At 47.4% G+C, this 27,909-nt stretch overlaps 1 protein-coding gene across 4 annotated transcripts in view; it reads right to left on the bottom strand.

Moving 5' to 3' along the window:
• Positions 1-84: 84 nt before the first annotated feature.
• The window catches only part of Cdh13 (cadherin 13), a 1,184,913-nt gene continuing 1,157,088 nt past the window's right edge, over positions 85-27,909 (bottom strand). For 3 of the 4 annotated variants that reach the window (XM_017312550.1, XM_006530628.3, XM_011248295.1), the window contains 3 exons: positions 12,279-12,512; positions 10,820-11,041; positions 85-1,619 (listed from right to left, as the gene is read on the bottom strand). In XM_017312550.1, the coding sequence (XP_017168039.1) occupies positions 1,612-1,619; positions 10,820-11,041; positions 12,279-12,512 (464 nt within the window). In that variant the 3' untranslated portion in view covers positions 85-1,611. The remainder of the gene's footprint in view (positions 1,620-10,819; positions 11,042-12,278; positions 12,513-27,909) is intronic. The other variant, NM_019707.5, reaches the window with a different exon arrangement.

The raw sequence follows: 27,909 nt of genomic DNA, 5'->3' as shown, positions 1-27,909 counted from the left end.
CCCGAGTGGTGGAAAAACTGAATCCAGAATCCAGCGTCAGACACACCAGACACAACGTAGAAATCAGAGGAGAGCTACTGCCCAGCAGTTTTAACCACTGATACCCATTTATTTTAATGAAAAAAAAATCTCTGCATTCTGTATGGTCCAAAACAGAAGCGAAGAGCAGCGTGTGGATCTCTGCCTACGTAATCTCACTACAACAGACGACATATGACCCTACTGGTGGCGGAAGGCAAACTCAAAAGCACGGGGCGACACAGACTGCAGTAGAAAGCATGTTTGTGCCACTGTGTGTGGGGTTGAAACCTTTAGTAAGCCACAGCATTAAAATATACCAAGACACTTACCTTACCTTACCCTAGCTCCTGCTGGGCTCTGAAGCCCCAGGCCGGCACTATCTTCATTCCTTAGAAAACATTTTGGTGTGAGCTTTGATGGTTCATTTACGGTTTGTCAATGGGAAGGTTACCCTAGTGGGAGCCGTGATGTTCTTCTTAACCTGACATGCTCACAGGACAAAACTGAATTCCTTTCCAGACATAATGAACAACTTTTTTATTCTCAGCTTTGCGAACAACGGTAGTCACACGGAAGGGTACTTGAAAAACTACCTGGGCTTACTCTATTTTATGCCTGTATATAGGAAACAAACGGTGCGGATATGCGTAATGCGTGTGTACATGTGTGGGTAATAGATGTGCATACAAGATGGTGCTGTTGGTCTCCTCATAGGTACACCATGATGACATTTGTACTTGTACATACACCGAGGAGGGAGAGGGCCACCACCATGATCTGTGTCACCACAAGGACCATAGGACTGTGGGTCTGGGGTGGTACAGTGGCAGACTTGCCCATGGGAGAATAGTTCAGCCCTTAGCCTCTGATGGCAAGATGCCTTGCTCCACTCTTGGGCATAAGGACATCAAGCCATGGCATCTGGTGGTACTGGGGCGTGGTGGCAGTCCTACTAAGCAGAGAAGACTTCTTCCCCTTGCCCTTCCCCCACCCCCAACCTCTGGACCTGCCTAGCTGGTTGGTCAGCATTCAGTGTTTAGACTGAGCAGGCCCTTGCTATACACGTGAGTGACAGACAGCTTACTGGACTGACCTTGACTGGAGGGCGGAGCTGTCTGAGCGTCCACATCCTCTGTCTAACCATCTCCAAAGCAGGTATCTCCTGCAGTCTTCTACACAAATACTGGGTCTATACACAGACAGATACCCATACAGGGACAGATAGGAACCCACCACACAGATGCGTGGGCGGAGCACTGGCTAGCAACATGTGGACACATCAGAAAAAGTAGTCATTGTTCCTGCTCCCTAAGGTCCAGTGACACGCATGATCTTTAAACATTCAGGGCAAATCCAGAGGGTTCCATTAATCAAAGGAGGCAGGAAGATGCTGTCAATTGGTGAGGTACAGATTAAATGAAACTGCAAAGAAAACGGAGGGTGAGGGGCAGTTGAGGCCTGGTTGTGAAGTTTGAGAGCTGTAAACGGCAATCTTCAGATTTGGATAGACTTTTTTTTTTTCCTGTTTTTTTTTTTTTCTTTTTCCTGTTGCTATGGCAACTTGGGAGTCAAGCTTCAGGCGTGTCGTTCTCACAGACCTGAGTGGAGAAGGTACAGAATTAGGTCGGGAATATCACAACTCACTTCAAAACACTCAAGTAAACCAGACCAGTGATTGACAGGCTCCAACACACACCACACTCCTCTGAACATTATCTCTTTCTTTAGCGTGGCATTTGAAGACAGAATTATCTTGCTGGCTGCATCTACAGAAGTTGAACTTGGGGCTGTGAGTACAGACCAGCAGTACAGCAGTTCTTGGCATCGGAGGCCCAGCACACCCCTCAATAAATACAGAAGTTGGCTCTGAAAGTGCTGATGCGTTCAGGCATCAGGCTTCTTCCCTGAGAGCATCAGCAGCTGTCGACACTGGTCGACATGAGCCTGTGTGCTGATCATTAGCGCAGATGTGCTGGGCTAGGAATACACTGAGCGGAGCCCAGAGCCCAATCAATGGGCATCCCTGTAGATACACCTCTCTTTTTTATCTGTCTGTCTGTCTGTCTGTCTATCTATCTATCTATCTATCTATCTATCTATCTATCTATCTATCTAACATCTATCCATTTATCTACCTGCCTATTAATCATCTATCCATCTATTTATCTATCTTTAATCTATCAGACCTCTTTCTATTAACAATCAGACATATCTATTATCAATCAATCAATCAATCAGACATCTATCTGTCTATCTACCCAATACCTATCTTTAATCAATCATGTCTATCTTCAATGAACCAGATAGGCACCCCTATCTATCTATCTATCTATCTATCTATCTATCTATCTATCTATCCATCCATCCATCCATCCATCTATCTATCTATCATCTATCTATCTATCTAATCTCTGTCTCCATCTCTTATCTGTTTGTCTGTCTACCTACCTACCTATTCTTGATCCACCAATCATCTATCTGACCATATATATATTCTGCCACAGAGCAAAAGACTCATTGATTTCCCATTGCCGGCAAAACAAGCAACCGCAGTACCATGAACCTCGAACCCCACTCATGGATTCCTTGACAGTTCTGGAAGTCACAGATGTGAAAGCAGTCTCATGGATTTAATGAGTGTGTGGGCAGGGCTGCATTCCTCCCCAGGCCTTTATAAAAAGAATTACCTCCTCTCTAGTCCAATCTAGAGGCAGATGTGTTCTGTGACTTCTTGAAGTTCAAAGCCAGCAGTATGGCATCTTGACTCCCTGCCTCTACCTTCCTGTTATCCTCATATGGCTGCTCCTCAGCCCTCTTGTAAAGACTGTGCAGTTATGTCAAGCTGGTCCTACTAATGCAGGGTGTCTATCTGTCCATCTCAAGACACGTGACCTAACCATGTCAGGTGTGTCACTATCAAATGATGTGACTTGTTCATTAGCTCAGGGGGACAGGATGAGGACATCTTTGGATGTCCTACTCAGCCATCCACACGTGTGCAGCTCCATCGTCCAAAGATGAGACACAAGTGGTATCCATCAATGGCAGGTTTAACAGCATCCCAGTTCCTGCTCACGCTCCTCTCTCTCCTCATCTCAGCTTTGTGAACAGGGAGGAGCTTTGTCCCCAGGATGCCCAGATCCAATTCCTTTTGCTAATTCTCTCCAGCATGGGTGGTGCTGATTCCAGCCCAGATGAAGGACTCACCAGGCCCTCTCCTTTTTGGGCTTCTGTTGCAGATATTTTGGGGTCCACCTCCAACCAGGGCCCACTCACCCTGAGGTGGTCTTTACCTCCTTACAGTGTTCAGGTCTGATGCAAATGGTTATAAATCATAACTATTCTGAAGAAGTGTATGTAATAGGGTTCTTTATGTTTGTTGTTGTTTTGAGGCAGGGCATCACATAGCCCAGGCTGGCCTGAGACGTAGGGCGGAGCCCAAGGTGGCCTTCATTCCCTCAGCCTTTCTTTCTTTTTTTTTTTCTAAAGTGTTTTTATTACCCCCCCCCCCATTTCCCTTTTCCCTCTGGCCCCATTCACACCAGCCCTGCTCGCTTCAGCCCATAGGTTTTTTGTTTGTTTGTTTCTCATTACAGATGGTCGTGAGATTTGAACTCATGACCTTCAGAAGAGCAGTCAGTGCTCTTAACCGCTGAGCTATCTCACCAGCCCCTCCCTAAGGTGTGAGCCATCATGTCCAGCTCAGATTGTATATGTAGTCTTTTTTAGTGTGTGTGTGTGTAGGCCCCCAGAGGTCAAAGTCAGGTGTCATCCACAATAACACTTCACCTCATTTTAAGAGCTAGGGACTCTCACTGACTTGGGCCATACAGATTTAATTAGATTGCCTGACCAGTGAGCTCCCCAGATCCTCCTGTTCCAGGATCCCCAGCACTGGGGGAAAAGGCATGTCCCACCAGGATAAAGGCATGTACCACCACGACGCCTAGTGTTTTATAGGGGGTAGGGGGTGGATTTGAACTCAAGACCTCAGGCCTGTAGACTAAGCCATCTCTCTAGAGCCTGTCCCCCCACCCCCCCCCCTTTTTTTTTTTTTTTTTTTTTTTTGGTTTTTTGAGACAGGGTTTCTTTGTGTAGCTCTGGCTGTCCTAGAACTCACTCTGTAGACCAACCAGGCTGGCCTCAAACTCAGAAATCCACCTGCCTCTGCCTCCCAAGTGCTGGGATTAAAGGCGTGTTCCACACCACCTGCCCCCCCCCCCCCTTTGGTTTTTTAAGTGATCAGAAGCCACCCATCCTTCTCGTTGCTGCCACGCTCCTGATACCCACATGTGCCAAGTGTGGGCACCGGGCTCCTCAGCTTTGGTGCTCATACGTGCATACGTGACATTTGGGGCCAGGTAGCTCTTTGGGCAGGTGCCATCCATCTCCTGCCTCTGAGACCCTTTAGCCCTGTCCCCGCCTCTCTCCACTAGGTGCCACTAGCAGCATCCTCCTTGTCATGACAGTGAGAAGTGATTCTAGACATGGGCAGCTGTTCCTTAGGGGACAACTTGGCTAAAATAAAAAAAAAAATGGGGGCTGAGTGAGATCCTCCATTAAATTAGGCTGCAGCCCTATGTTTTTTCAATGCTAGTCTCCGATCCCTGTTTTAGGTCAATCTAGATAATCATGTAAGTGAGCTGCTGAGATGAATCCATGAGGTAATTTATATAATTTACGCAGAGCATTTTGCTGCCGTGTGCATCACAAAGAAATCCCTCGAGGGTCAACTTTCGGTGTCCCTAAAGTTGAATGGCCTTGAAGAACCACAGTGTCTCTGCAAAGCCTGCCTGGCGTTGGCTGCCAGCAGAGGACAGCTTTTCTGTATGGCCTCTGTCATTTAGGGTCTCCCCTGTGCCCACTGCGCATCTCACAGCAGAAGGGAGTGAGGAGTAGAGGCACTCTAGGAAATTCTAGAGAGAGGCAAACCTGTCATTAGGGAAAGCAGCTCCGTGAGCCCTGCATTCAAGGGAAGGATCAATAGCAGAGAGAGTGCCCCCATTACGGTGAGGCTGGCAGCTGGATACAGCCGCCAACATTCACTTAAGCTGGATTTTTAAAAATGCAAATAACATTTTAATAGAGATTAAATAAAAAAAAAGACCATCTTTGGCTCATCTTTAAACGTTCTAAAAAAGAAAGCATTCTCTTTTTTTTTTAAAGGAAAATATTGATTTTAGTGTGTGTGAGTGCATGTGCGTGTTTCTGTATGTGTGTATGTGTGTGTATGTGTTCATGTGTGTATGTGTATCTGTGTGTACATGCATGTGTGTATTCATGTGTGTGTGTGTGTCTGTGTATACCTGCATGTGTACGTGTGTGTGTGTGTGTGTGTGTGTGTGTGTGTGTGTGTTACTCACTGATGCCAGAAGGGAGAAACAAATCCCTGAGAGCTGGAGTTACAGGTGGTTTTGAGTTGTCTGATGTGGGAGCTGGGACCCCAGCTCCATCCTCCGACACAACTGTAAACACTCAGAGCCACAGATCCATCTCTCCAGCCTCTCTAGCCTGAGCCCGTTGTCATGTGTATGTGAGTCACAGGCGGGAGAGCAGCCTCAGGCAGCATCCCTCAGATGCTGCCCATCTGTCTCACCGGCCCAGGACTTGCCTTGCGGTCTAGAATGACTGGCCGTCAGGCCCCGGGATCCTCCTCTCTCCCCTGCCAAGCACCACAAGGATGAGGCAGCTGCTGCTCCTGGCTTTGGTTTGTTAGATGTGAGTTCTGGGGACTGAACTCACAACTTCATGCTTGCAAACCATGCTCTTTACTGAGCCCTCCCGCCCCCTGCTTCCTTACAGCGTGCAAGTTGTTCTTAAGTGACTCCCTCTGTCCCCCAAACCCAGGGTCATTTAATTTTGAAACTTGTAAGATTCTTCACCTAACCCTCAGACCATTTTCTTGCCAATTCTGGTGAATTAAGCCTAAAATCACAGTCAACAAGGTTTCTGACCAAGTCCTTTCCTTTAGAGCTCTTTGCAGAGGCTTACCATCAAACCACAACTGTACTTGGAACAACAACAACAACAACAACAACAGCAACCCAGCCATTTGGTTTGTAGGGAGGGCATTCATAGATGGTTCATGAAGCCTGTCTGTGCCATCAGCATGTTACTTACTTGGCACCACTGACAGTAACGAGATAACTTCATTTACATTTTAAAATCACTCTCCATGCTGTTAGTTTTATTTCCCCTTTGAAAAAAGATGTCAGAGAAAGGGGGTACAGAGCCTTCCAGTCAATTCTCGGTCATCAGAGAAAGCCATTTATACTGTAATAAATGCAAATGTGTGGCATCTGCTTCCATAAAGGAGGCAGTCAATGCTGGCTTCCCCACCCACTGGCTCACCTGGGAGCCTCCCTGAGCTTCGGTTTCCTCGTCTATGGAGTGGAATAAAATCATCAGGCCAGCAAAGGGCACAGGAAAATAAGGTGTGGACGTCAGAGCATCAGTGCCAGGTTGGATGGCCCTGAATATTGTTTGAATAGAGGAGGACTCAAGTTGGCTTCCTGTGCTGCCTGGTATCAGCTTCTCCTACAGCTGTTGTAGTTTTATGGACGATGCTCTATAAGGCAGGTGTCAGCAAGCTCTCTCTGTAAAGGGCCAGGTTGTAGACCATGTAGTCACTGAAAAATATTCACCTTTGCCACTGTAATCGCAAGCAACCACAGACAGAATGTGCATAAGTGGACGGGGTTGTGCACTAATAAAACTTTATTAACACACACAGGTGGAGGGCCAGATTGGGCTATTATGCTGTATGTTTGAAGTTCATGCTTAAATCTTTAATATTATTTTTAGTGTGCGTGTATGTTTGTGTGTGTGTACGTGCATGTGTATGTGTGAGTGTGTGTGTGTATGTTTGTGTGTGTGTGTTTGTGTATGTGTGTGTGTATGTTTGTGTGAGTGTGTGTGTGTACATGTGTGTGTACACATGTGTGTGTATGTTTGTGTGTGAGTGTGTGTGTGTACATGTGTGTGTGTGTACATGTGTGTGTGTGTACATGTGTGTGTGTACATGTGTGTGTGTTTATGTACATGCTGGAATTGATCCTCTCCTTCCACTAAGTGGGTCTTGAGGAATGAAATCACCTTGTCAGGCTTGGTGACAAGCATCTTTACCAGGTGAGGCATAAGACAGAAAAGAGGTCCTTCTGGCTTACCTGCCCTTCCCTCAAATTCTTTCAAGTCTCGTGACTGAGTAAAGTCTGTCTGTGTTTTGGGGAAGTGCCGCTAGCCCGCTAGCTTGCCAGTTTTACTGTCTTGAACTCTTGCTATCTGGTTTCTCTTCTTGGTGATGTTTAACTGAGGCTCCCATTTTATCCATGGTTTAATCTTGTAAAGGTCTCAAATACCTTTCAGGAAGGTTGTTGTCATAAAAACCGTCCTTGTGGTTGTGTTGACTACACACCGGCCTGGACTTGAACTTGTGCAGCATCAGCAGCACAAATACCTTCACCCAGGGATCCTGAAATTCCCTTCCCCCTCCCACTTCTTCCCGAAGAATCAACCCAGGGAGACAGTGCATGAGCAGAGTGTGGATGGGACAGGGGCTCTGTGATAAGACAGTCCACCCGATTCCCGATTCCTGCTGTGTGTTCATTATCTGCCACCCTGTGAGCTTTTGATGTGAGGAGATTTAGGAGCCACACCTCCAGCATTGGGGTTTCCAATGAAGTAGGGTCAGGGTATGGGTAGAGACATATCAGATAGTTAGTTCTCTTGATGTTCTGCATGCAGTTGGTGTGAGATCCACCCCCATCTCTGCAGCTGATACTACACAAGGATGACCTGCAGGCTAACGGTAGCCATTAGCAAATCTGGCACCTCTACACAGACCCCAGGGGTTGTCTGCACATGAAAGACATGTTCCAGATCCCCAGAATCAGGGCTAAGACTGTCCTCGAAGCAGGGGACCATCAAGTGTGTTGCTTTTACTATACCCTCAGCCTTTGTTTGCTGTCGTCCCATCTCATATGAAGCTGGATGAATTCTTACAGTCTTGTCTAACTTCCCCACCTCTCAGCCCTTTATCTGTTGATTGACAGAGACTATTTAGGAGAACATCTATCTCTCCTTCAAACTCTCACATAGGCTTGGAGTCAGGAAGACAACAAGTTCATCGCAGTCACCAGTGAAGACAAAAGGACCAAGGTAAGAATGAGGGGCAGGAACAGAGCTGGAGGACTTGGAGGGAGCCTTGAGGATCGTGGATGGTAATGGCACAGTCGCCAGAGGTGGGTGGGAGGAAGGCTGATGACATGACTCTGGGAGACGCAGAGCACAGACAGCCAGTGGCACACTGTCTGGATTTCCCTCCTGAGTCCTACCCACAGAGCGTCATACACTGTAAGTGTCAGATGTCGAAATGTGTGACTCCTACTGACCTGCCTGCCTTGTCACTGTCACCAGGAGGTACCACACTGTGTTACCTTTACCAAATTTTCATTCCATGATCACACCAGTAATTTCTCAAAATTTAAACACCAGAGCCCCAGAGCCTTGTGAGTGGCAGAAGCTGATGTGAACAGCTGCTAAGGTTAAAACCGGACCAACATCACCCCCACAGGAGAGTCTGGCAATACACGCTCACTTCATTCTCTGATTTATGTTACTTAGCTGTGGTGGTTTGAATAGGAATGGCCCCCATAGACTCATGTGTTTGAATGCTTAGCCCATAAGGAGCGGCACTATTAGGAGGTGTGCCCTTGTTGGAGTAGGTGTGGCCTTGATGAAAGAAGTGTGTCATTGTGGGGACGGGCTTTGAGGTCTGTATGTTCAAGCTAGGTCTAATGTGGCACACAGCCTCCTACTGCCTAGAGATCAAGATGTAGAACTCTCAGCTTCTCCAGCACCATGTCTGCCTGCATGCTACTGTGTTTCCCTTCATGATGATAATGTATTAAACCTCTGAAACTGTAAGCCAGCCCCAATTAAGTATTTTCCTTTAGAGGAGTTGCTTTTGTTATGGTGTCTCCTCATACCAATAAAACTCCAACAAAGATATCCGCCTAATAAATCTTACTCAAAATGATGTGTCATCGTATTAGAGTTTATACAGGTAATAACGATTTCATAGTTACTGAAAGGAAGCATGAGTTATAGATACGATTTTATTCTTTCCTTCTTTCCTTCCCTTCTTCCTCCCTCCCTCCCTCCGTCCCTCCCTCCGTCCCTTCCTTCCTTCCTTCCTTCCTTCCTTCCTTCCTTCCTTCCTTCCTTCCTTCATTCCTTCCTTCCTATTATTAGGAAACAAGTCTCACTGTGTAGCCTGGAACTTACTATGTAGACTATGCTGGTCTTGAATTCACAGAGATCCACCTGCCTCTGCCTTCTGAGTATTTGGATTAAAGACCAGACACCAACATTAAATCTATTAAACGTTGAGAACCACACTGGTCCAAGGCTTTCTCAGAAGCCCTGATAAAAGAACAAAGGGAATGCAAGCTTTCTGCTCTTGCTTAGGGGCAGACCAAGGGCAGACTTGGTAAGGTCTACTCCTGTGTCTGTATCTGTGTCTGTCTGGGTCTGGGTCTGGGTCTAGGTCTGGGTCTGGGTGTCTGGGTGTCTGGGTGTCTGGGTCTCTGGGTGTCTGGGTCTCTGGGTCTCTCTCTGGGTCTGTCTCTGGGTCTCTGGGTCTGTCTCTGGATCTCTGGGTCTCTCTCTGGGACTCTCTCTGGGTCTCTGGGTCTCTGGGTCTGGGTCTGGGTCTGGTGCCTCAAAGGAGTTAAGGTTTCTGTTCCTGGGAACTTGGCTTTCTTCTCTGAAGGACCATAGTTATCTGAAGGGCTATGGTTGTCAGTCCTAAGACCGATGAGTCTGAGGTTTCCTGTGTTCTCTTTGCCAGTATTATCTGATTAAGATCTCTGAGGACCTTGACTTTCTCTCCTTATATATAACATGTAAGATGCTGTACTTAATAAACTTGCATGGCACAGGCACTCTCCTGGTCCCAGCTTTGTCTTCTCTATTCCTCATTCCTGGTCCTCCCCCTCAACATCCCACATTCAGGGCCCTTATTCCTGTGGGTTTGGACCAAGCAAAGGATTAAAAACCATCATGCTTGGGCAAAACATATTTTACTATAACTCAACTTTCATCTCTGTCCATTGGAAACTTTTACAAGTGTTTTGTGTGAGTTACCCTTCTCCTCACTGCAACCAAAATACCTCCTAGAAACAACTCAGGGAAGGAGGGGCTTATTTTGGTTCACAGTTCAGGTGATATAGTCTACCACGGAAGGCATAATCCAGCCAGGGCTCAGCCTCAAGCAACAGCACTGAGGTACTGTTGTTACAAGGGGTTACAGGAGGCAGAGAGCTCTTTCTGAGAGCAGGACAGGTCATAACCCCCAAGTTCAGTCCCCCCAACACCCCGTTTCTTTCAGGTAGGTCCCGCCTCCTCAAACAGTAGCAACCAAGTGCTCAAACACATGAGCCTGTGCAGGACATTTGCCATCCAAAACAGGATGGGAATAGCTTGCATCCGTGGTAGGCCAGTTGGCCAATTTTGGTGCATTTAGTTCCAAGCAAGTGGCACCAATAGGAGGTTTTGCTTGTCGCCTGGTTTGCAAAATAGCAGAGCCTCTTCCAACATCTCCTTCAGCTGGCAGGAGACCACCTAGATGCCTTTAAAAGTTGACTGGAACAGTTTTACATGTGAGAGTTCCAAGCACATGGATACCAGCTAAAGATGTAGGGGACAGACTTCCTTGGGAAGACATATTGAAGAGTCAGGTGCTATGTGGTGAGGTTTATGGGCGCACATGCAAGCATGTGGAGCCAAGCAGACTTACCTGACAATAAGCTGAGGAGAGAGAAGAGCAGCAGCAAGCTGAGGCTGAGGTGCAGGGCCCCAGCCCCGTTGCAGTCCACTTTGGAGTTCTTGCAAGAGCACACCTGCACCCTGAGGTCCGTGATGTTCGTCATGGGTGGCTTCCCTGAATCTGTCACCATGATGGGCAGGTTGTAGTTTGCCTTGTTCAGATTCTGAAGAAGGCTCACGAGGGCGTGGGTGTCTGCAAGACAGGAAGTCCTTGTGAGAGAAGAGAAGCCCTCTGTGAGAGGCAGAGTGAGGCTCTGCGGCTTTGGTGTGCACAGAAGTCACTGTGTGCAAATAACGTTTAGTCATAGGAAGGTGAGAATGAAATCTATGAACATTCAATAAAATACACTCAGTGGCAACAGGCTGCATGGGATGAATGTTTCGAGACAGTGTCTTCATTAGGACAGGTTCTATAATTTGGTTCTGTAATAATGGACTCTAGACTTTCTCGAATAGAAATTTCTATGCTCAATCATACAATACAGTCTCATCCTCCGCCACCGTCCCATTCTGTCACTGGTGCAAAAAGTGAACTCTGATGGCATTGATAGCAGGAGAAGTTCATCACTGAAGACAAGGCAAACTCAGTTCATGCTGGGAAGGAAGTGTGTGGGATAGCAGGACTCTGAAGTGCTTTGTAATTAGTAAGGTCGCTGGTCAGTGGTGGGCCACATTTCAATTCTGCCCACCCCTGTGGAAAGGCAGGGGGAAAGAGAGGTTGCGTGTGACAGTCATCTTGAGTGAGGGGCACATGAAGATAGTATCAAAGCCAATGATGAAGACCAGGGCCACCAGCAAGGCTGAGTCAAGAAGAAGTCTGTAGTGTGCAATGGAGGGTGAGTGTTATCAACTCAGACTCTCTAATGGAAGGAGGCGGGCCAGAAATGTTCCAAGGTGCTGCAGAGAGTAAAGGGAATGGAGCCCCCATCAGAGCCCCCAGTAGAGCCAGGAGAGGTTTGAGAAGCAGGAAGCTTCTATCATCTATCTATATATCTATCTATCTATCTATCACCTATTTGTCTATTCTTGTGTTGCTTAACTAAAGCAAAAAATGGAATAAGAAGGACAAAGAACCAGCTTCTAATGGGGGCACTCTCATAGAAACACAAGGAGCACCAAATGGCCCAGGGAATGCTGGGGACACAGTAGTCACTAGAATGAGGACACGCTGCCTAAGGTGAAGACAACAAAAAGGAAGAAACAGAAGGCAGAACAGCCATGCTTGCACAGATACTCACACACACACAGACACACACATGCACACACAGAGACACATATACACACACTCATACACACACTCACACACACAGTTACACACACACACACACACACACACACACACCTGAAATCACCTGTGGGAACCTATGGGAAGGAGAACAGAAGTTCAAACTGAATGAACCAAGGACGGCCACTTGCGGTCGCTGACTTACTGTTGATTTTGGAGATCTTCCAGACTTTATCAGGGACTGTCTGTTTATGAATCTCAAACTTGAAGGGGTCTGTGTTGGGGTGAAGGTCCTTGTCCGAAGCCCCCAGAATGACCACGCTGAGGTTTCTGGCATCATCGCAGACCTCAGCCACAGTTGGGTAAATGACAGGAGCGTTGTCATTAATGTCCTCTAGGGTTATCAGCAGAGTCCCGGTGCCAGTTGCAGGAGGGTTGCCTGTGGGGAAAGGAGGCACTCGTGAGCCACTGCTGTAGCAGGACGTTGGTCTACCAGCTCACTTGCTGGGATCCACACCTGGTGTGTTATGCTCATTATCTAGTAACAGTTTTACATCAGCTGGGCTGATGGTAAAAGATGACACTTTTGTCGGTCTGTACTAGAATCTGTGATCCTCCTGCCTCAGCTTCCTGGGCACTGGAATCACAGGTATGTGTTACACATGCAAGGCAAGTGCATTACAACTGAGTCACATCTTCCCCCAAGCCTTGGGATTTGGAGATAGTGCCTTATTCTGTAGGTCAGTCTGGCCTCCAAGCGACAATCTTCCTGCCTTACCTTTCTGACTACTGGGATTGCGGACACATGCCACCAAACTTGGTTTCCAGTGATCACTTAGAAGAGTTAGAGCCAATGTTTAGGCTGCAAATGATAAGCATTTACATGTCTCCTATTCCCATGAGGATCAGACATACCTCAATATGTCACAGTACTTTATTGATGGTCTCCAAGTGGTGGCCTGATGCAAATATTTACAATCACTTTTTATTACACTGTGTGTGTGTATGTATGTATGCATGTGTATGTGTATGTGTGTGTGTGTGTGTGTGCGCACAGGTGTGTACTTGTGCAACTCAGAGGATAACTTGGGGGAGTCAATTCTCTCCTTCCACCTTGTGGGTCCCAGGGATCAAACTCAGGTCATTGGACTTGGCAGCAAGTGCCTTTCACCTCTTAGCCATCTCCCCTGTCTCCCACCAGAGGTTTTAAAAGGGAGTTGTGGGGCTGGAGAGATGGCTCCAAGGTTGAGAGCCCTAGCTGCTCTTTCAAAAGACCCAGGTTCTATGCCCAGCACCCACATGATAGCTCAGGACTCAATAACTCTATTTCCAAGGGATCTGTCGCCCTCTTCTGGCCTTCTTGTGCACTGCATGTACATGAAAGAAAGATTATATACAGGCGAACCAACCATATACATAAAGATAAATGCCTTTTTAAGCAGGGGTGGTGGAATAACGTGATCTGACTCATTGATAGAAACCACACAGCTGCATATATAGGAGAGTCTCCACAGTGGATCAAGAGGGGCACAATATGGGTAGTTTGCACAGGGGAAATGCCTTGTCTTGGTGATGAGGCTCAGGTGAGGGCATCAGAGGACCAGCAAAGTTTGCCAAGGGACCACCAGTCCAGGTGTGTTCGTGCTAATGACCCCTCAGGCTCAGTACACTCTGCAGAAGTACGGAGCTTGGGAGAAATGGGAAAGCTGAGTTAGAAACCTTCCTGGGAAAGCAGCATGCTAGAGGATGCCTGTCAGATGCCTGAAGTTCAAAGACAGATGTCAGCTTTGCAGAGAGCACGGGGAGCTGAAATGCAAGGTAAGAAAATGATCTGGGAGGCTGAGGCAGGAGGATCATGACATCTCATCTAGAGTTCTTTTGCTGTGGTAAAACACCATAGTCAAAATGTACTTGGGGAGGAAGCTATTATTTTATCTTACAGTTCTAGTCCATCACTGAGAGAACTCAGAACTGGATCCTGGAGGCAGGAGCTGATGCAGAGGCCATGGCAGGGTGCTGCTTACTGGCTTGCTCCTCAAGGCTTGCTCAGCCTGCTTTCTTACAGAACCCAGGACCGCCAGCCCAGGGATGGCCCCACCCACAATGGGCTGGGCCCTCCCCCATCAATTATCAATCAATAAAAGGCTCACACGTAGGTCAATCTGATGGCAACATTCTCTCAATTGAGGTCCCCTCCTCTCAGGTGGCTACAGCTTGTGTCTAGTAGACATAAAACTAGCCTGCACGACAGTGAGTCTGAGATGGGCCTGGGTTAGGGGGTGAGTCTTGCTTTAACTGTCCCTGTCCATAAGAAAGAAACCCAGATCCAAATGAAACCCCGCATTCACCATAAGTAAGGAGAAGCTCTGGGGCTGTGCAGGGAGGGCGTTCCAGACATGCCTTACTTTGTCCTGTTTTGTTTTCCATTAATGGGGAAGAAATCAGCTTGAAGGGAGATGAAGAGTGAGCTCTGAGCAGTGGAAACAGAGAGCCTCCCCTGGCCTGCTGGGAATTGAAATGTGTCAGCACCCAAAGACAGATGCAGAACGAACATTCAGATAAACACACATGGAATAGGAATGTGTGTGATTAATCACCAGGGCGGGCTCTTCCTCATGGGGGCGCATCACCAACTTTTGTTAGAGCAACAACTTCAAAGAAACACAGAATTACTTCACAGCCAGTTCTTCACTGTCAGCTTTAGCCATTTGGCTAAACTTCTTTGTTGAAAAATTATTTTCCTCTTTTTATTGAACTAATTGAATATCTCAGAAGAATCCATTACATATATTTTTTTCCTCCCGCTCTGAATATATTATGAAGTAAAGTCGTTTGGGTAGAATGGATGAGAAGACATTACGGGTGTTTGAAATATGGCCAGAAGAATCGGCCTCTCATGAACTTAATTACAGGACTGTCTTCAATTTCCCATGTGTTATTGCCCAGCCAGCTGGTGATGTCTTTTTCTAAGTCAGTAGAAAGAGCTAGTTACTGTGTGTGAGAAGAAAATGCTGGGCGAGCCAAAATCCTTTCTACAAGCTCTCTCCTGCCTCCCTCATGAACGTTATTTTTAAATTCATTGTATTTTATTTCTCTCTCTCTCTCTCTCTGTATGATGTGTGTATGGTGTGGTATGTGTGTGGTGTGTGTGCATATATGTGTGGTGTGTGTTTGTGTGGTGTGCATGTATGTGTATGCTGTGGTGTGTATGGTGTGGTATGTGGTGTGTGTGCATGTGTGTGTGTGTATGTATGTGTATGATGAGGTATATGGTGTGTGTACATGTGTGGTGTGTGTGTGTGGTGTATGGACGGTGTATGTGTGTGTGTGGTATATGGTATGGTATGGTGTGTGTACATGTGTGTGGTGTGTGTGTGGTGTATGGACGGTGTATGTGTGTGTGGTATATGGTGTGGTATGGTGTGGTATATGGAGTGTGTGTGTGTGTATGTGTGTGTGTGTGGTGTATGGTGTGGTGTATGGAGTGTGTGTGTGTGGTGTATATGGTGTGGTGTATGGAGTGTGTGTATGTGTGTGGTGTATGGTGTGGTGTATGGAGTATGTGTGTGTGTGTGTGTGTGGTGTGTGTTATGTGATGTGATGTTTGTGTGCATGTGTATATGTGGCTCCAGTAATAACCGGAAGTCCTGGGCTTCTGGGTATTTTTTAAAAAGACATTTAGTTACTGTTGTTTTCTTTTCTTTCTCACCAGCAGCCTCCAGCGCCTTTGTAACAGCTCTGGGACAAGTCTAAGAACTCAAGCTTGGTTAGGAAAGTATCTCTTCTTCACAGACTTACCATTTCAACAGGAAAAGCCCCAGTTTGAGCCAGTCACCCAGAATACACATACAGCAGACCAGCAACATGCCAATCACCCAGGGCATGTGGGCGGCAGACCAGCAATGAGCCAAGAAAGGAGCTGACCACTCAGGATAGACTATGATTGACCTAGACTTGCGCAGCTCTCATTGGAGGGAGCCAGTGGATACGTTCTCAGCAAAGGTTTGAAAAAAAAAATCCCAGATATGAACGTGGACTGGGGCTTGGCTGGGTGTGTGTAGCAGCTTCTGGATTGGTTGAGTTGGAAGCTGGAAGGACCTCTGAGATGTGAGCCATTCTGGTCCCCACTTTGGTGGTAGGGGTCCCAGTGAAAACGACTGACCCTCATTCCAGAGACACATGGCTGCTTTCAACACTGAGCACAGTAGACACATGGAGGGATCTATAGAGGCTGTAAGTGCTGAGCAGAGAGATCAGCATGGGCTCCCTCATGAGAGATCTGTTGAGTTAGGTCTCGTCTGTACACAGTGTCTTCTCTTGATAAGCTTTTGTCCTGTACATTTAAATTTGACTAACTCAACAACTAATTAATTAACTAATGTTTTGTTTGTTTGAGGTCTTACTATGTATTTCAGGTTGTTGTGGAACTTACTACACAGCTCAAGTTGGCCTTGAACTTGTGATCCTCCTGCCTTGGCCTCTGAGTGCGTGCACACCATGCCCAGCTTTATCCTTTACTTTCTATTTAACAGAATATCTATTATGCAGTTTCATTTTTTTTTAAATACAGGATCTCATTTCCAATAAGGAGTCAAAAATTCACCAAGTGTGATTTGGGCTTATTATTATTTTTTCTTCAAAATGTTTACTTCTATTTATGTATACATGTGTGTGGATATGTGCACATGCGTGAAGGTGCCTACAGAAGCCAGAAGAGGGCGCCAGAACCCCTGGACTGGAGTTACAGGTTGTTGAGAGCCTCCATGTTGGTGCTGGGAACTAGACTTGGGTCCTCTGGAAGATCAGCCAGTGCTCTTAGGTACTGAGACATCTCTCCAGCTTCTCTTTATTCTTCTTATCACTTATATCTTATTATTATGAGTTATTCCTTAATGGTGTTACAGTATCGAGAAACTCGCCACTTTTGTGTCCAGCCCAGTGGCATTGAGAACATCCACTGTCACGCAACTGACCCCTGTGTCATCTGAACTTCTTCCATTTCTGTACCGAACTTGTATCAGCAACTGAACAGCTGGCCCACCAGATCCCTTCCAGATCCACGTATCCCACCCCACTTTCTGCCTTCATGAGCCTGAGTATTTCGGGCCCCTCGAGCAAACCATCTCATTATTATTTATTTTATTTTTACTTGTGTGTATGTGTGTGTCTGTACATGAGTGTATGCATACATGAAGGCAATGCCCATAGAAGCCAGAGAGGGCATCAGATCTGGAGCTGGAGTTATGGGTGCTTGTGAGTGGCCTGATACGTGTGCTGGGAATTGAATGCTGGCTCTCTTCAAGAGCAACAAAGCACTCTTAACTGTTGGGCCACCACCTCTCCAGCCTCCAAACCATGACACTTAACTAAGTCATTCTAGACATAGTTGGGGTTTTTAGCTTCCCGTTCCCACTGTCTAACTGAACTGACAACATATTAGGGACACAGACTGTGACAGTGTTTTCCCCATGGCTGGACAAGCATGCAGGGTGGGACTCCCATGGCTGGATGTGCAGGGTGGGGACTGACCAAAGCCAGGCCTAGTGGTTCTTGTGGGTCATGAGCTGACACCTTTACTATTACTGCCCATCAGATGGAGTGGTTTAGCAACGGTGGATGGCTCTCAAGCTGTATACACGTTCCCTAGAAGTAACAGCGGGATGTGAGTTGTACACAGGGCCATTAGAAAGCCCAGTGACATGGAAACCAGATTTCGTTGCTCTGGGACACTGGGTATTGCCGTTATGACTGGAGTTATCCCTTCCTGTCGATGTCAGACCATTTATTACGTGATTTCTACAGGACCAAATTTCAGGTATGAAATCAAACAAAAATCCCTGAACCATGATTTGGGGAAACTAATCCCTAAGAAAGAGGCCTTATGTTCAGCAGGGAGGAAAGAAGCTTGAGGCAGTAAGAAACAGGCATGGGTTCCTCCTCCTCCTTCTACCCCTCCTCCCCCTCCTCCTCCTTCTCCTCCTCCCCCTCTTCCTCCTCCTCCTCTTCCTCCTCCTCTTCCTCCTCCTCCTCCTCTTCCTCCTCCTCCTCTTCTTCCTTTTCCTCCTCCCCCTCCTCCTCCTCCCCCTTCCTCCTCCTCCCCGTCCTTCTCCCCCCTCCTCCTTCCTTTACCCCTCTTCCTCCTCCCCTTCCTTTTTGAGAAGGGTCTCCCTTGGCACAAGCTGGCTTTGAACTCACATATAGCCAAGCCTAGCCTGGACCACAGATCCTGCTGCCCCTGTCTCCCAGGAGCTGGGATTATAGGAGGGCGTCACTGTGCCCAGCACGTCTGTCTTTTTCTCTTTGGTAACGGGGATGGGACCCAAGGCTTCCTTTGTTCTAGGTACATGCACCACTACTGAGATGCAGCACCAGGTCTTTTAAAAAAAATGCCATTTTAAAAAAATTCATAATTTTAGCCAGACAGGATATTTCTCACTTTCCAAACACCAGGCTTTTTTTTTTCCTGGTAGGTTCCATTGCCCAGGAACGTGCGTAAGCGTCATACCTAGCTGATGATACACAAAACTGAAAACATGGCATGATCCTAATTTTAAAATGTATACATGGCTGCAGAAAGATCAGAAGGGAATATATTAAAACCCAAGTGGCGATTATCTCCCCAGGTAATGAACATTAAAATAATACCTTCTTCTGTTTCTAATTTTCTTTACAATAACCGTGAGGGCTATAATAACCAGAAAGGAAATGTTAGATTAGGAAGTTACACAGGAATTAAAGGTAGTTTCTTTTCAATTCTGTACTGCTCCCTTTTCTCTCAGCCTTCACTTTTTTGTTTTTACAACAAATTGATTTTTTAGTAAATTCACAGTCTCGTAACCAGCGCCATGCTCTGACTCTAGAGCACCCTCATTGTCCCCAAGAAGAGACCTTTGCGCTAACTCTCTAGTACCCACTGCAGGCCCTGGGCAATCGCCAGCCTACTTTCTATGGTTGATTCATTCCAGACATTTCATATAAATGAAATATGCAGTATGCAATCTTAAAAATTATTTTACATGCATGGGGTTTTATCTTTTACTTGCATGTATGTCTGTGCATCACATGCATGCAGTATCTGTGGAGGCCAGAAGAGGGCGTGAGACCCCCCTGAACTGGAGTTAAAGAGGGTTGTGGGCTGCCGTGTTGGTGCTGGAAACTTAAGAGCAGACTTTATTCTTAACTGCTGAACCATCTCTTCAGCCAATATGTGATCTTTTTTGAATCTTATTTTGTTTAATGCCGTGTTTCTGAGGCCCATCCATGTTGAAGTCCACCCCAGCATTGGTCCCTGATGGCGGAATCACATGCCACCATGTGGGTATAGCATGCCGTGTCTGTGTGTTCACTGCGGATGGGCGTTTGCAGTTTTCAGTTTTTGATTGTTACAGACAAGCCTGCTGTCAACATCTGCATGCAAGAGACCAGATTTGCACATGGGGGCAGGATCCCTAGCTCATGAGACCCCAAGTGACCCCTTAGATGAACAGGGTCCTTGGGGGTAGTTGGGTGGGCTGGTTTCAAAGACACAGAACAAAACCAGGTGTGGAGTGCACATCTGTAATCCCAACACTCGGGAAGTAGAGACAGTAGGGTCAGAAGTTCAAGGCCATCCTCAGCTGCATAGCAGATTCAAGGCCAGATGGGCTACGTGGATGCCAACACACAGACACACACACACACACACTGGGACACACACACAGACACAGAAACACAGACACACACTGAGACACACACACTGGGACACAGACACAGAGACACAGACACACACACTGAGACACACACACACACACTGGGACACACACACACTGAGACACACACGCACTGAGATACACACACACTGAGACACACACACACACTGGGACACACACACACTGAGACACACACACACTGAGACACACACACACACACACACACACACACACACTTCAGAATGTCAGGATCACACAAATCCTCCCAGAAGCTAACTCTGAGAAGTGCTGGGAAGTAGTAAGTTGCCCTCGTCACTGGTCCCACATCTGCCTGGACATGTTCTAGAGGCACACAGCGTAGGCTCCCGGGGAATCATGAGTTAACATGACTTCACATGGTGAACATCTGCCTGACAATGGGATACTCCCACACTCAAGGGAATAATCAACCACCTTGAGTGTTTTCATTCATTTTTTTATAGCAAAGGAATCGAACGGGATTGTGTGGAAAATGTGGAGGGCGAGGCTGCACTGGTCAGGCTTCCTGGCTCGTCAGAGTTCACCTCACATTGTAGACCTGAAGAGACAGCATTTCACATCTGCCCTGCTGGGTTTCCAAGGGCTTCAGATTATCAAGCCATATTGATAATCTTAATTATTACATCGATCTTATCACATCAACAATCAATCATATTAATATTGATAGAGATATTCATTTATATCGATAGCTTTGACAGGAAGCGGAGGAGGCTGGAGATACAGGGAAGAATGGCCTGCAGTGAATGACCCTACCACGCTGGGAAAGGTGCCAAGGAGGGCTGGCAGAGGGATGATGCTAAGATGCCGTGGGCTGAGCTGGTACACATGGGCGTGGCTGACAGTATTTTCACATCCCAGTCAATTTCTTGGCTATAAAAAAATGAGTGGAAATATTCTGTTTCACGTTATGGCTGGTTATTCCCTTGAGTGTGGGAGTGTCCCGCTGTCAGGCAGATGGTCCTTGGCTTAGCCCCACCTACCCAGTCAAGGGCATGTCCCTGATGGTGCTGATGATAAAGGAGACATTTTTCTAACATCTTTGTAGATGGGCTTGGAGGCCCCTTATTTCCTGAGGAAAATGCTCAGTTCATTCCCAGGGTGGTCACAGACAGCATCTCCATGTCTGGCTGAGACCCCAAAGACCCTACAATGATCAGTTAGGAAGATCAGTCCGTGACTCCACTCAAGGAGTGCAGCACTTAAATATCCAAGCTGTTTAGTTTATGTGTGCCTGGACATCGCGCCTCAGGAGCTGTACTGGCTGGCTTTGTGTGTCATCTTGACACAGGCTGGAGTTATCACAGAGAAAGGAGCTTCAGTTGGGGAAATGCCTCCATGAGATCCAGTTGTGGGGCATTTTCTCAATTAGTGATCAAGGCGGGAGGGTCCCTTGTGGGTGGTACCATCTCTGGGCTGGTGGTCTTGGGTTCTATAAGCAAGTAAGCTGAGCAAGCCAGGGGAAGCAAGCCAGTAAGCAACATCCCTCCATGGCCTCTGCATCAGCTCCTGCTTCCTGACCTGCTTGAGTTCCAGTCCTGACTTCCTTTGGTGATGAACAGCAGTGTGGAAGTGTAAGCTGAATAAATCCTTTCCTCCCCAACTTGCTTCTTGGTCATGATGTTTGTGCAGGAATAGAAACCCTGACTAAGACAGGAACCATTTATCTTGTCTCTCACTAGAACCTTGGTCTCGGGCTGGACTGGTGGGTCAGAGAGCCCCAGGGATTCGTCTGGCTCCACCCCCTCACCCCCCAGCTGTTTTAGTTGTGTCTCCTGCTGCTTTGTTAAAACACTCTGACTAAAGCAACTTTGTATCGAACAGTTCCTGGTCACAGACCTTCACTGCGAAAAGTCAAGGCAGCAGAACTTTGGTGCGGCTTTTCACTGCACGTTGCTGGTAGTCAAGAGCAGAGAGAACGGATGTGTGTCCTAGCTCCTCTGCTCTTACAGAGTCCAGAACCGAAACCCAGGGACTCGTGTCACCTACCAGAGGTGGGTCTTTCTATCTCAACTAAAGTAATCAAGACGAGCCCCCACAGACATGCCTGGGGCCATCTTGATCTAGGAAATTTTTCATGGAGACCTTCCAGGTGATCCTAGATCATATCAAACTGACAAAGCTAACCGCCATTGCTGTGCTGGGATTAGAAGCACACAGCACCATGCCTGGCTGTTTTTACATGGGTGTTGGGGATTGACATCATGATCTTAGGTTTGTGCTGCAAGCAAGCACTCTTCTGAGCCATTCCCGTGCTCCCCCCCCCCCCCTTTTCTGTTTTGTTATGACAACCTAGCAGGCCAGCAGCATTGGCTTCGTGATGCAGATGGGAAACCAGGCAGAGAGACCTTCAGTTTCATGGATGCAGTCATACTAAAGTGAGGGCTGGCACAGCCCGGGAGGGGAGAGCTAACTCGATGCAGCTCCGGCCATCCTCCTCCATCACCTGATCTCAAGAGTCATTTTACCGAGTCATTTTCTCAGTGACAAAACTGTACCCAGCAATTCCAACCTGATTGATACTCTTCTGTGCTTTGGCAGCTCGGAGGCTGATAGCTGGGGCTGATTGCTCTTCTCCTTCGCTTCAAATGGCAGCCGCAATGAGGGGCATTGAGCTGGCTTAATTGGGGGTGCCATCGTAACCGATGACCTGGTTTTATCCAAACCAGCATCTTTTAAACAGAGTCAACCTGAATGATCTTTGTCACCCCAACATGGTCTCAGACTCGGGCTGATTGAAAAGCAAGTAATGGCCGACGGAGGTCTGTTTTGAAGTTTCTGTCCCCTCCGACCCAGTGTTTGGGCTGTTGTTTAGTGGCACTGAAACTACTCCGCTTCATGGCTAGCTTTTCCTTCAGTCCACTTCGGAGCCAGTGCTATTTCCAGTTGTTCATCACACAAGGGACAGAGGGGAAGGGCAGACTGGGGTGGGATGGAGCTTAGCCTATGGAAAACCAGTGTCTTCGTCGAGCCCACTTTAATTGTACAGCGGTTAGGCACACCTGTGTTGGTTTGTCTTCATGGTAACTGTTTTAGTTAGGATCACTATTGCTATGATGAGACACCGTGACCAAAGCTGGAGAGGAAATGGTTGATTCGGCTCACACTGTTTATCTTCAAAGGAAGCCAGGACAGGAACTCAAACATGTCAGGATCCCGGAGGTAGGAGCTGATGCAGAGGCCATGGAGGGGTGCTGCTTACTGGCTTGCTCTTCATGGCTTGCTCAGCCTGCTTTCTTATAGCACCCAGGACCACCAGCCTAGGGATGGAACCACCCACTATGGGCTGGGCCCTTCCCTACTGAGCACTAATTGAGAAAATGCCTTACAGCTGGATCTCATGGAGGCATTTCCTCAACTGAGGCTCCTCTCTCTCAGATGAGTATAGGTTGTGTCAAGTTGATATAAAACTAGCCAGCATAGTATCCTGCACCACATTTCTCATGGATGGGCTGGCTGAAACACACTTTATACAAGTCACGTGCTCATGAAGTTAGTATACTCCCAGATAGAATCAGGTGGAAAACAGGACATTTTTGATGACCACGGGAAGACTCCAGAGATGACAAGAGCTTCCTTTTTCCCATCGCCTGCCATTAGGAAGACCTAAGTGGGATATTTATCTTTCCACATTCTCCACAAAACACTGGCGTGAAGCAGGGACGTTTGGCTCTATTGGAGCCCAACGCTCTGTCTCAGGACCCTGTCTCTGGGGCCAGGGAGACGGACCTGTTGGTGAAGCGCTTGCCACACAACTATGAGGACCTGAGTTCATATCCCCTGGACCTATGGGAGAAGCCAGGCGTGGTGGTGCACACCTATACTCTCAGCCCAGGGAGAGGAGAGACAGGATGACCCTGGGGCTTGTGAGCCAGCTAATCTTGCTGACTCGGTGAGAACCAGTTCCAGGGAGGGACTCTGTCTTAAGAAAATGACGTGGAGGGGCTAAACCTTGGCAGTTTCCAAACAGGAGGTGTGACAGGTGTGGCTCCCAGGGAGGAAGTCGGGGACCAGCCTGGCAGAACCCGAACAGGACCTGGTACCCCAGGGTGCAGCAACGAGCCATGGACACTCCAGTGGGAGTCTAGACCTCTTTTGAGAACCTGCTCATGGCTGTTCTTGGTCCACAGGAGACCCTGGGGCGAACACCAGACCTTGGAGGTGACCTGAGCAGCATGATCGTCACCCCAGGACTCAGCCTTGGCTCACTGTGACTGCTCTGGCCTGTCACTTACACATCTCCCCATAGGACTGCATTTGATTCATTCCTGAATGCTTTCTCTGTGGCTCAGTACCTTCCTTCACGGTTACTATTTATCCCTTCCTAAGTCCTGGCAGTATTCCCGTGCTTGCTGTAGTCATTCCCTAGCGTTTCTGTGCTCTGAAGGCACCATCTTAACCTTTTCAGAAAGTCTGGATCATATAAGGCAAGTGACAACGTTCATCTCGGAAGACACAATGCTTGCCAACACAAAAGGTCTGGTTGAGCAAAACAAAAGCACATTGGTTACATGGAAATGATCTGCTTAGGTAATTTGAAACTCATTAAAACGGGTAATAGGGGCTGGAGAAGTGGCTGAGTGGTTAGTAGGGCTTGCTTGCTGCTCTTCCAGAGGACCTGAGTTCAGTTGCTAGCACCTATGCCAGGAGGCTCACGAAAGCTCTGGGGAGTCTGGTGCCCTCTGCTGGCTGCCACAGGTACCTGCACTCATGTGCGCACACCACTGTCCACCTCCTCACATGGTCAGATAATTAAAAATAGACGACAGTTTAAGAAAAAGGCATACTTCTCTCCTCAAACTATCTCTCCTGTCAGCATCATCCACATCATAAAGAAGCAGGATGTGGGGGGACCATCTGTGGGCACTCGCAGCCCAAAGGTCGGCTTCTGGGGCTAGTCAGTGTTTTTATATAACTCTGTTCAGACTCCACAGTTCTAGCTAAGGCATTCTTAAAACATTCTGGTTCTGCCATAGTCACTCTGACCTGGAGACGCAGAGCTGTGTGGACCGTGCTATGTTAGACCGCAAAGGGCTAGCTTCCCTTTCTGTTTTCTCTGCAGAACAGGCTCGTCAGAAGGACCATCCCTCCCTGGAGCGTAGGTGCTGAGGGAGAAGGTAAGGCGGTGCTCAGAGACGGTGTGAGCGGTCACAGCGCCCCAGCTGACTAGGTCTGTGTTCTGTTTGTCATCACGTCTTGCTCCCCTTCTTCTCCTGCCTGTGCACATTTGCATATCTGTGCACACATGTGCTTGTGGGCCCACAGTTGCTCTCAGGAGCCTTCCTCACCCATCTACCTTAGTCTTTGAGGCAGGGTCCTCTTCCAAACCCAGAACCCCCTGATATGACAAGTCTCGCTCGCTAGCCAGCTCACTCAGGGATCCTATCTCTGCCTTCAAAGGTGGGATTACAGGCAGCTCAGCATCCCCACTGACACAGAGTTTTACGCAGACTCTGGGGGATCCAAACTCCAGTCTAATTGATTGGCAGCAAGCACATTCACCATACAGCTACCTCCCGGCCCTCCTCGTGCGTTTTAAGAACTCTCATGGAGACATAACAGCTCACATAAGCGGGAAGGATGTTCACACAGCCATGACGTCTGCAAGGTGATGCGATCAGGCTCGCCTGCCTGCCATTCCGGACTTGCTTTGTAGACCAGGCTCGCCTCAAACTCATAGAGATCCGTCAACATCTGCCTCCAGAGTGCACTACCACTCCCGACCCATGATGCTTTTAAAAAATGCAATCTTTCACTCAATGCTGTCTTTGAGAGGCTCGTTCTGTTTCTGTAAGCAGGCATGGGCCACTCACGCACTGTTTTGATACAGTCGTCTATGTGAATGAGACCCATCTTTGTCTACTTTACCAGATGTGTGGGAAAACCCTCTATCTTTCGGGATGTGTGTATGTGTGTGTCACACGATTATATATGTGTTGTACATGTGTGTGCATCTATGTGCACATGCTACAGTGGCCTGTAGGTCAGAGGAGGACTGTGAGTTGCTTCTCCCCTTCCACCACTTGGGTTCTGGTACAGAACTCGGGTCTGGCTTGGTGGCAAGTGCCTATGCCCACTGAGCCATTTCTGTAGCTCCGATCTATCTTCCTTTGTGGTTAGTATTTTGTATCTTGTTTTTTTTTTTTCCTTTTTCATAAAATCTTTGATTACAATAAAGACGTGGATTTACTCATACATTTTTATAAATGATGTTTTATTCCACTTTTGTGTTTAGATTTAATTCCTGTCTATGGCTTAAGCAGGTGAGGGGATATGTTATTTAACCCAGCACAGACCCCATTTTCTCACCCCATGGCTGTCTTCATTGCCCATGTTATAACCAGGAACCTAGTATTTTGTGGCTGATCTGATTTGAGTCTGGAATGTTCCCCGTGGCTCCCATGTTTGAACATCTGGTCTACTGCTGTATTGTGTCTTGGAAGATGGTGCAGACTTTGGGACACGGTGTCTAGCAGGTTGAAATAGGTCACTAAGACCTTTGAAGGCCATACCGCTTCAGGTTGGGGCTTACATTCTGGTTTCCTGAGCTGCACTGTGTGAAGAGGCTGTTGTGATATGGTTCTGACACTATGGGGAAGCCACACCACCTGCCACGTCTTCTCTACCATGGTGGGCTGTGTGCTCTGAACCCGAGTCCACATAAGCCCCAAGTCCTCCTTAAACTGCTTCTGCCACGTATTCTGATCAAAGAAATGCATAAGTCACATGGCGCTCCGTGTTTGTGGTTGCTCTGGACATTATTTCACGAACCAGTTTATTTCTTTGTGCAAACATCACACAGTTTCAATTTCTACCATTTACTAATAGGTCTGAAGGTACATGGCACAAGGTTTCCAATTTATTATCAGGATCGCCTTGGGGACTTTTACCTCCTTGTGTTTCCATACATATTCTGCAGTCACAATATATCAATTTTGCCACCTCCCAGGAACTGGGATTTTGTTCAGCACTGTGTCTCAGTCCTGAGGTCAGTTTGGAAATAACTGACATTTCAATGGCCCAAAATCGTCCAGTCCATAAACATGGTATACCTCCCCACTCATGTAGACAGGAGGCTGGGCTTCCGAATCCTACCCAGAGTAGCTGCATCTCCCAGCAAGCCGCTGCTCAGCTGCTCTGGATGCCAGGTGTCAGCAAGCACAGCACAGACTCCACAGCTACAGTGCTCTCTGAGACCAGCACAACCCCTGCTCAGAGAAAAAACACTAAATGCTCCCAGGGCCTGCTTTCCTTGCTATGTGAGCCTGTGGGCACTAGGTGGCGCTCTGCAACCAGTTTTGTGCCAAGTTTTAGGATTAGGTGGGGGAGGTGTGTGTGTGTGTGTGTGTGTGTGTGTGTGTGTGAGAGAGAGAGGGGGGGGGAGGGAGGGAGGGAGGGAGGGAAAGAGAGAGAGAGAGAGAGAGAGAGAGAGAGAGAGAGAGAGAGAGAGAGAGAGAGAGAGAGAGAGAACAGTAGCTGTCCATTGCTTAGTCATTTCCAGTAAACCCTTCTAACCCATCATGATGGGTGTGAGTGTGCCATTCTTTCTTTGGGTCATTGTAGTTCCAGCCTGGTGGTCAATGTTAACGGTACAGCTTTGCCCACAAGGCCACACCAAAAAGCTCTTATGTTTTTAATTGTAGCTTCAGTGTAGAGAAGTTGGATATCTTCCTTTACATTTACATCTTGCTTGGCTTTCTGTGATCACTGAATATCTTAAAAATTCCATTTCTTACTAGGCATGGTGTGGCGCACACCTTTAATTAGGAGGCAGAGGGACACAGATTTACATAGTGAGTTCCAGGCCAGCCAGGGCGTACATAGTGACACCCTGTCTCAAGAAATAAAATCTCTACCTTCTAAGAGTTTCCTGTACTCTGACAACTTTGTTAAATCTACTAACTGTCTCAGCAGATACAAGAGTTTTATTTCTTTTAATTCCCAAGCCTGATAATTTGTTTGTTTTCCTCCTGTTGCTCTGAAGATGATGGGTCTCAGGGAAACGCTCTTGCCCTTAGTATTGATTGCACTGTTGAGCAAGATGTTGGCTGTGTCAGGAGCAGTGCCTTGGAGCTCAAATCAGATTAAGGACATTTCCTAGTTTGCTAAATA

The sequence above is a fragment of the Mus musculus genome, chromosome 8, assembly GCF_000001635.26.
Source record: "Mus musculus strain C57BL/6J chromosome 8, GRCm38.p6 C57BL/6J".
NCBI classification, from domain to species: Eukaryota; Metazoa; Chordata; class Mammalia; order Rodentia; family Muridae; genus Mus; species Mus musculus.
Note: the sequence above shows the minus strand (reverse complement) of the source record. Positions and strands in the feature narration are given on the sequence as shown.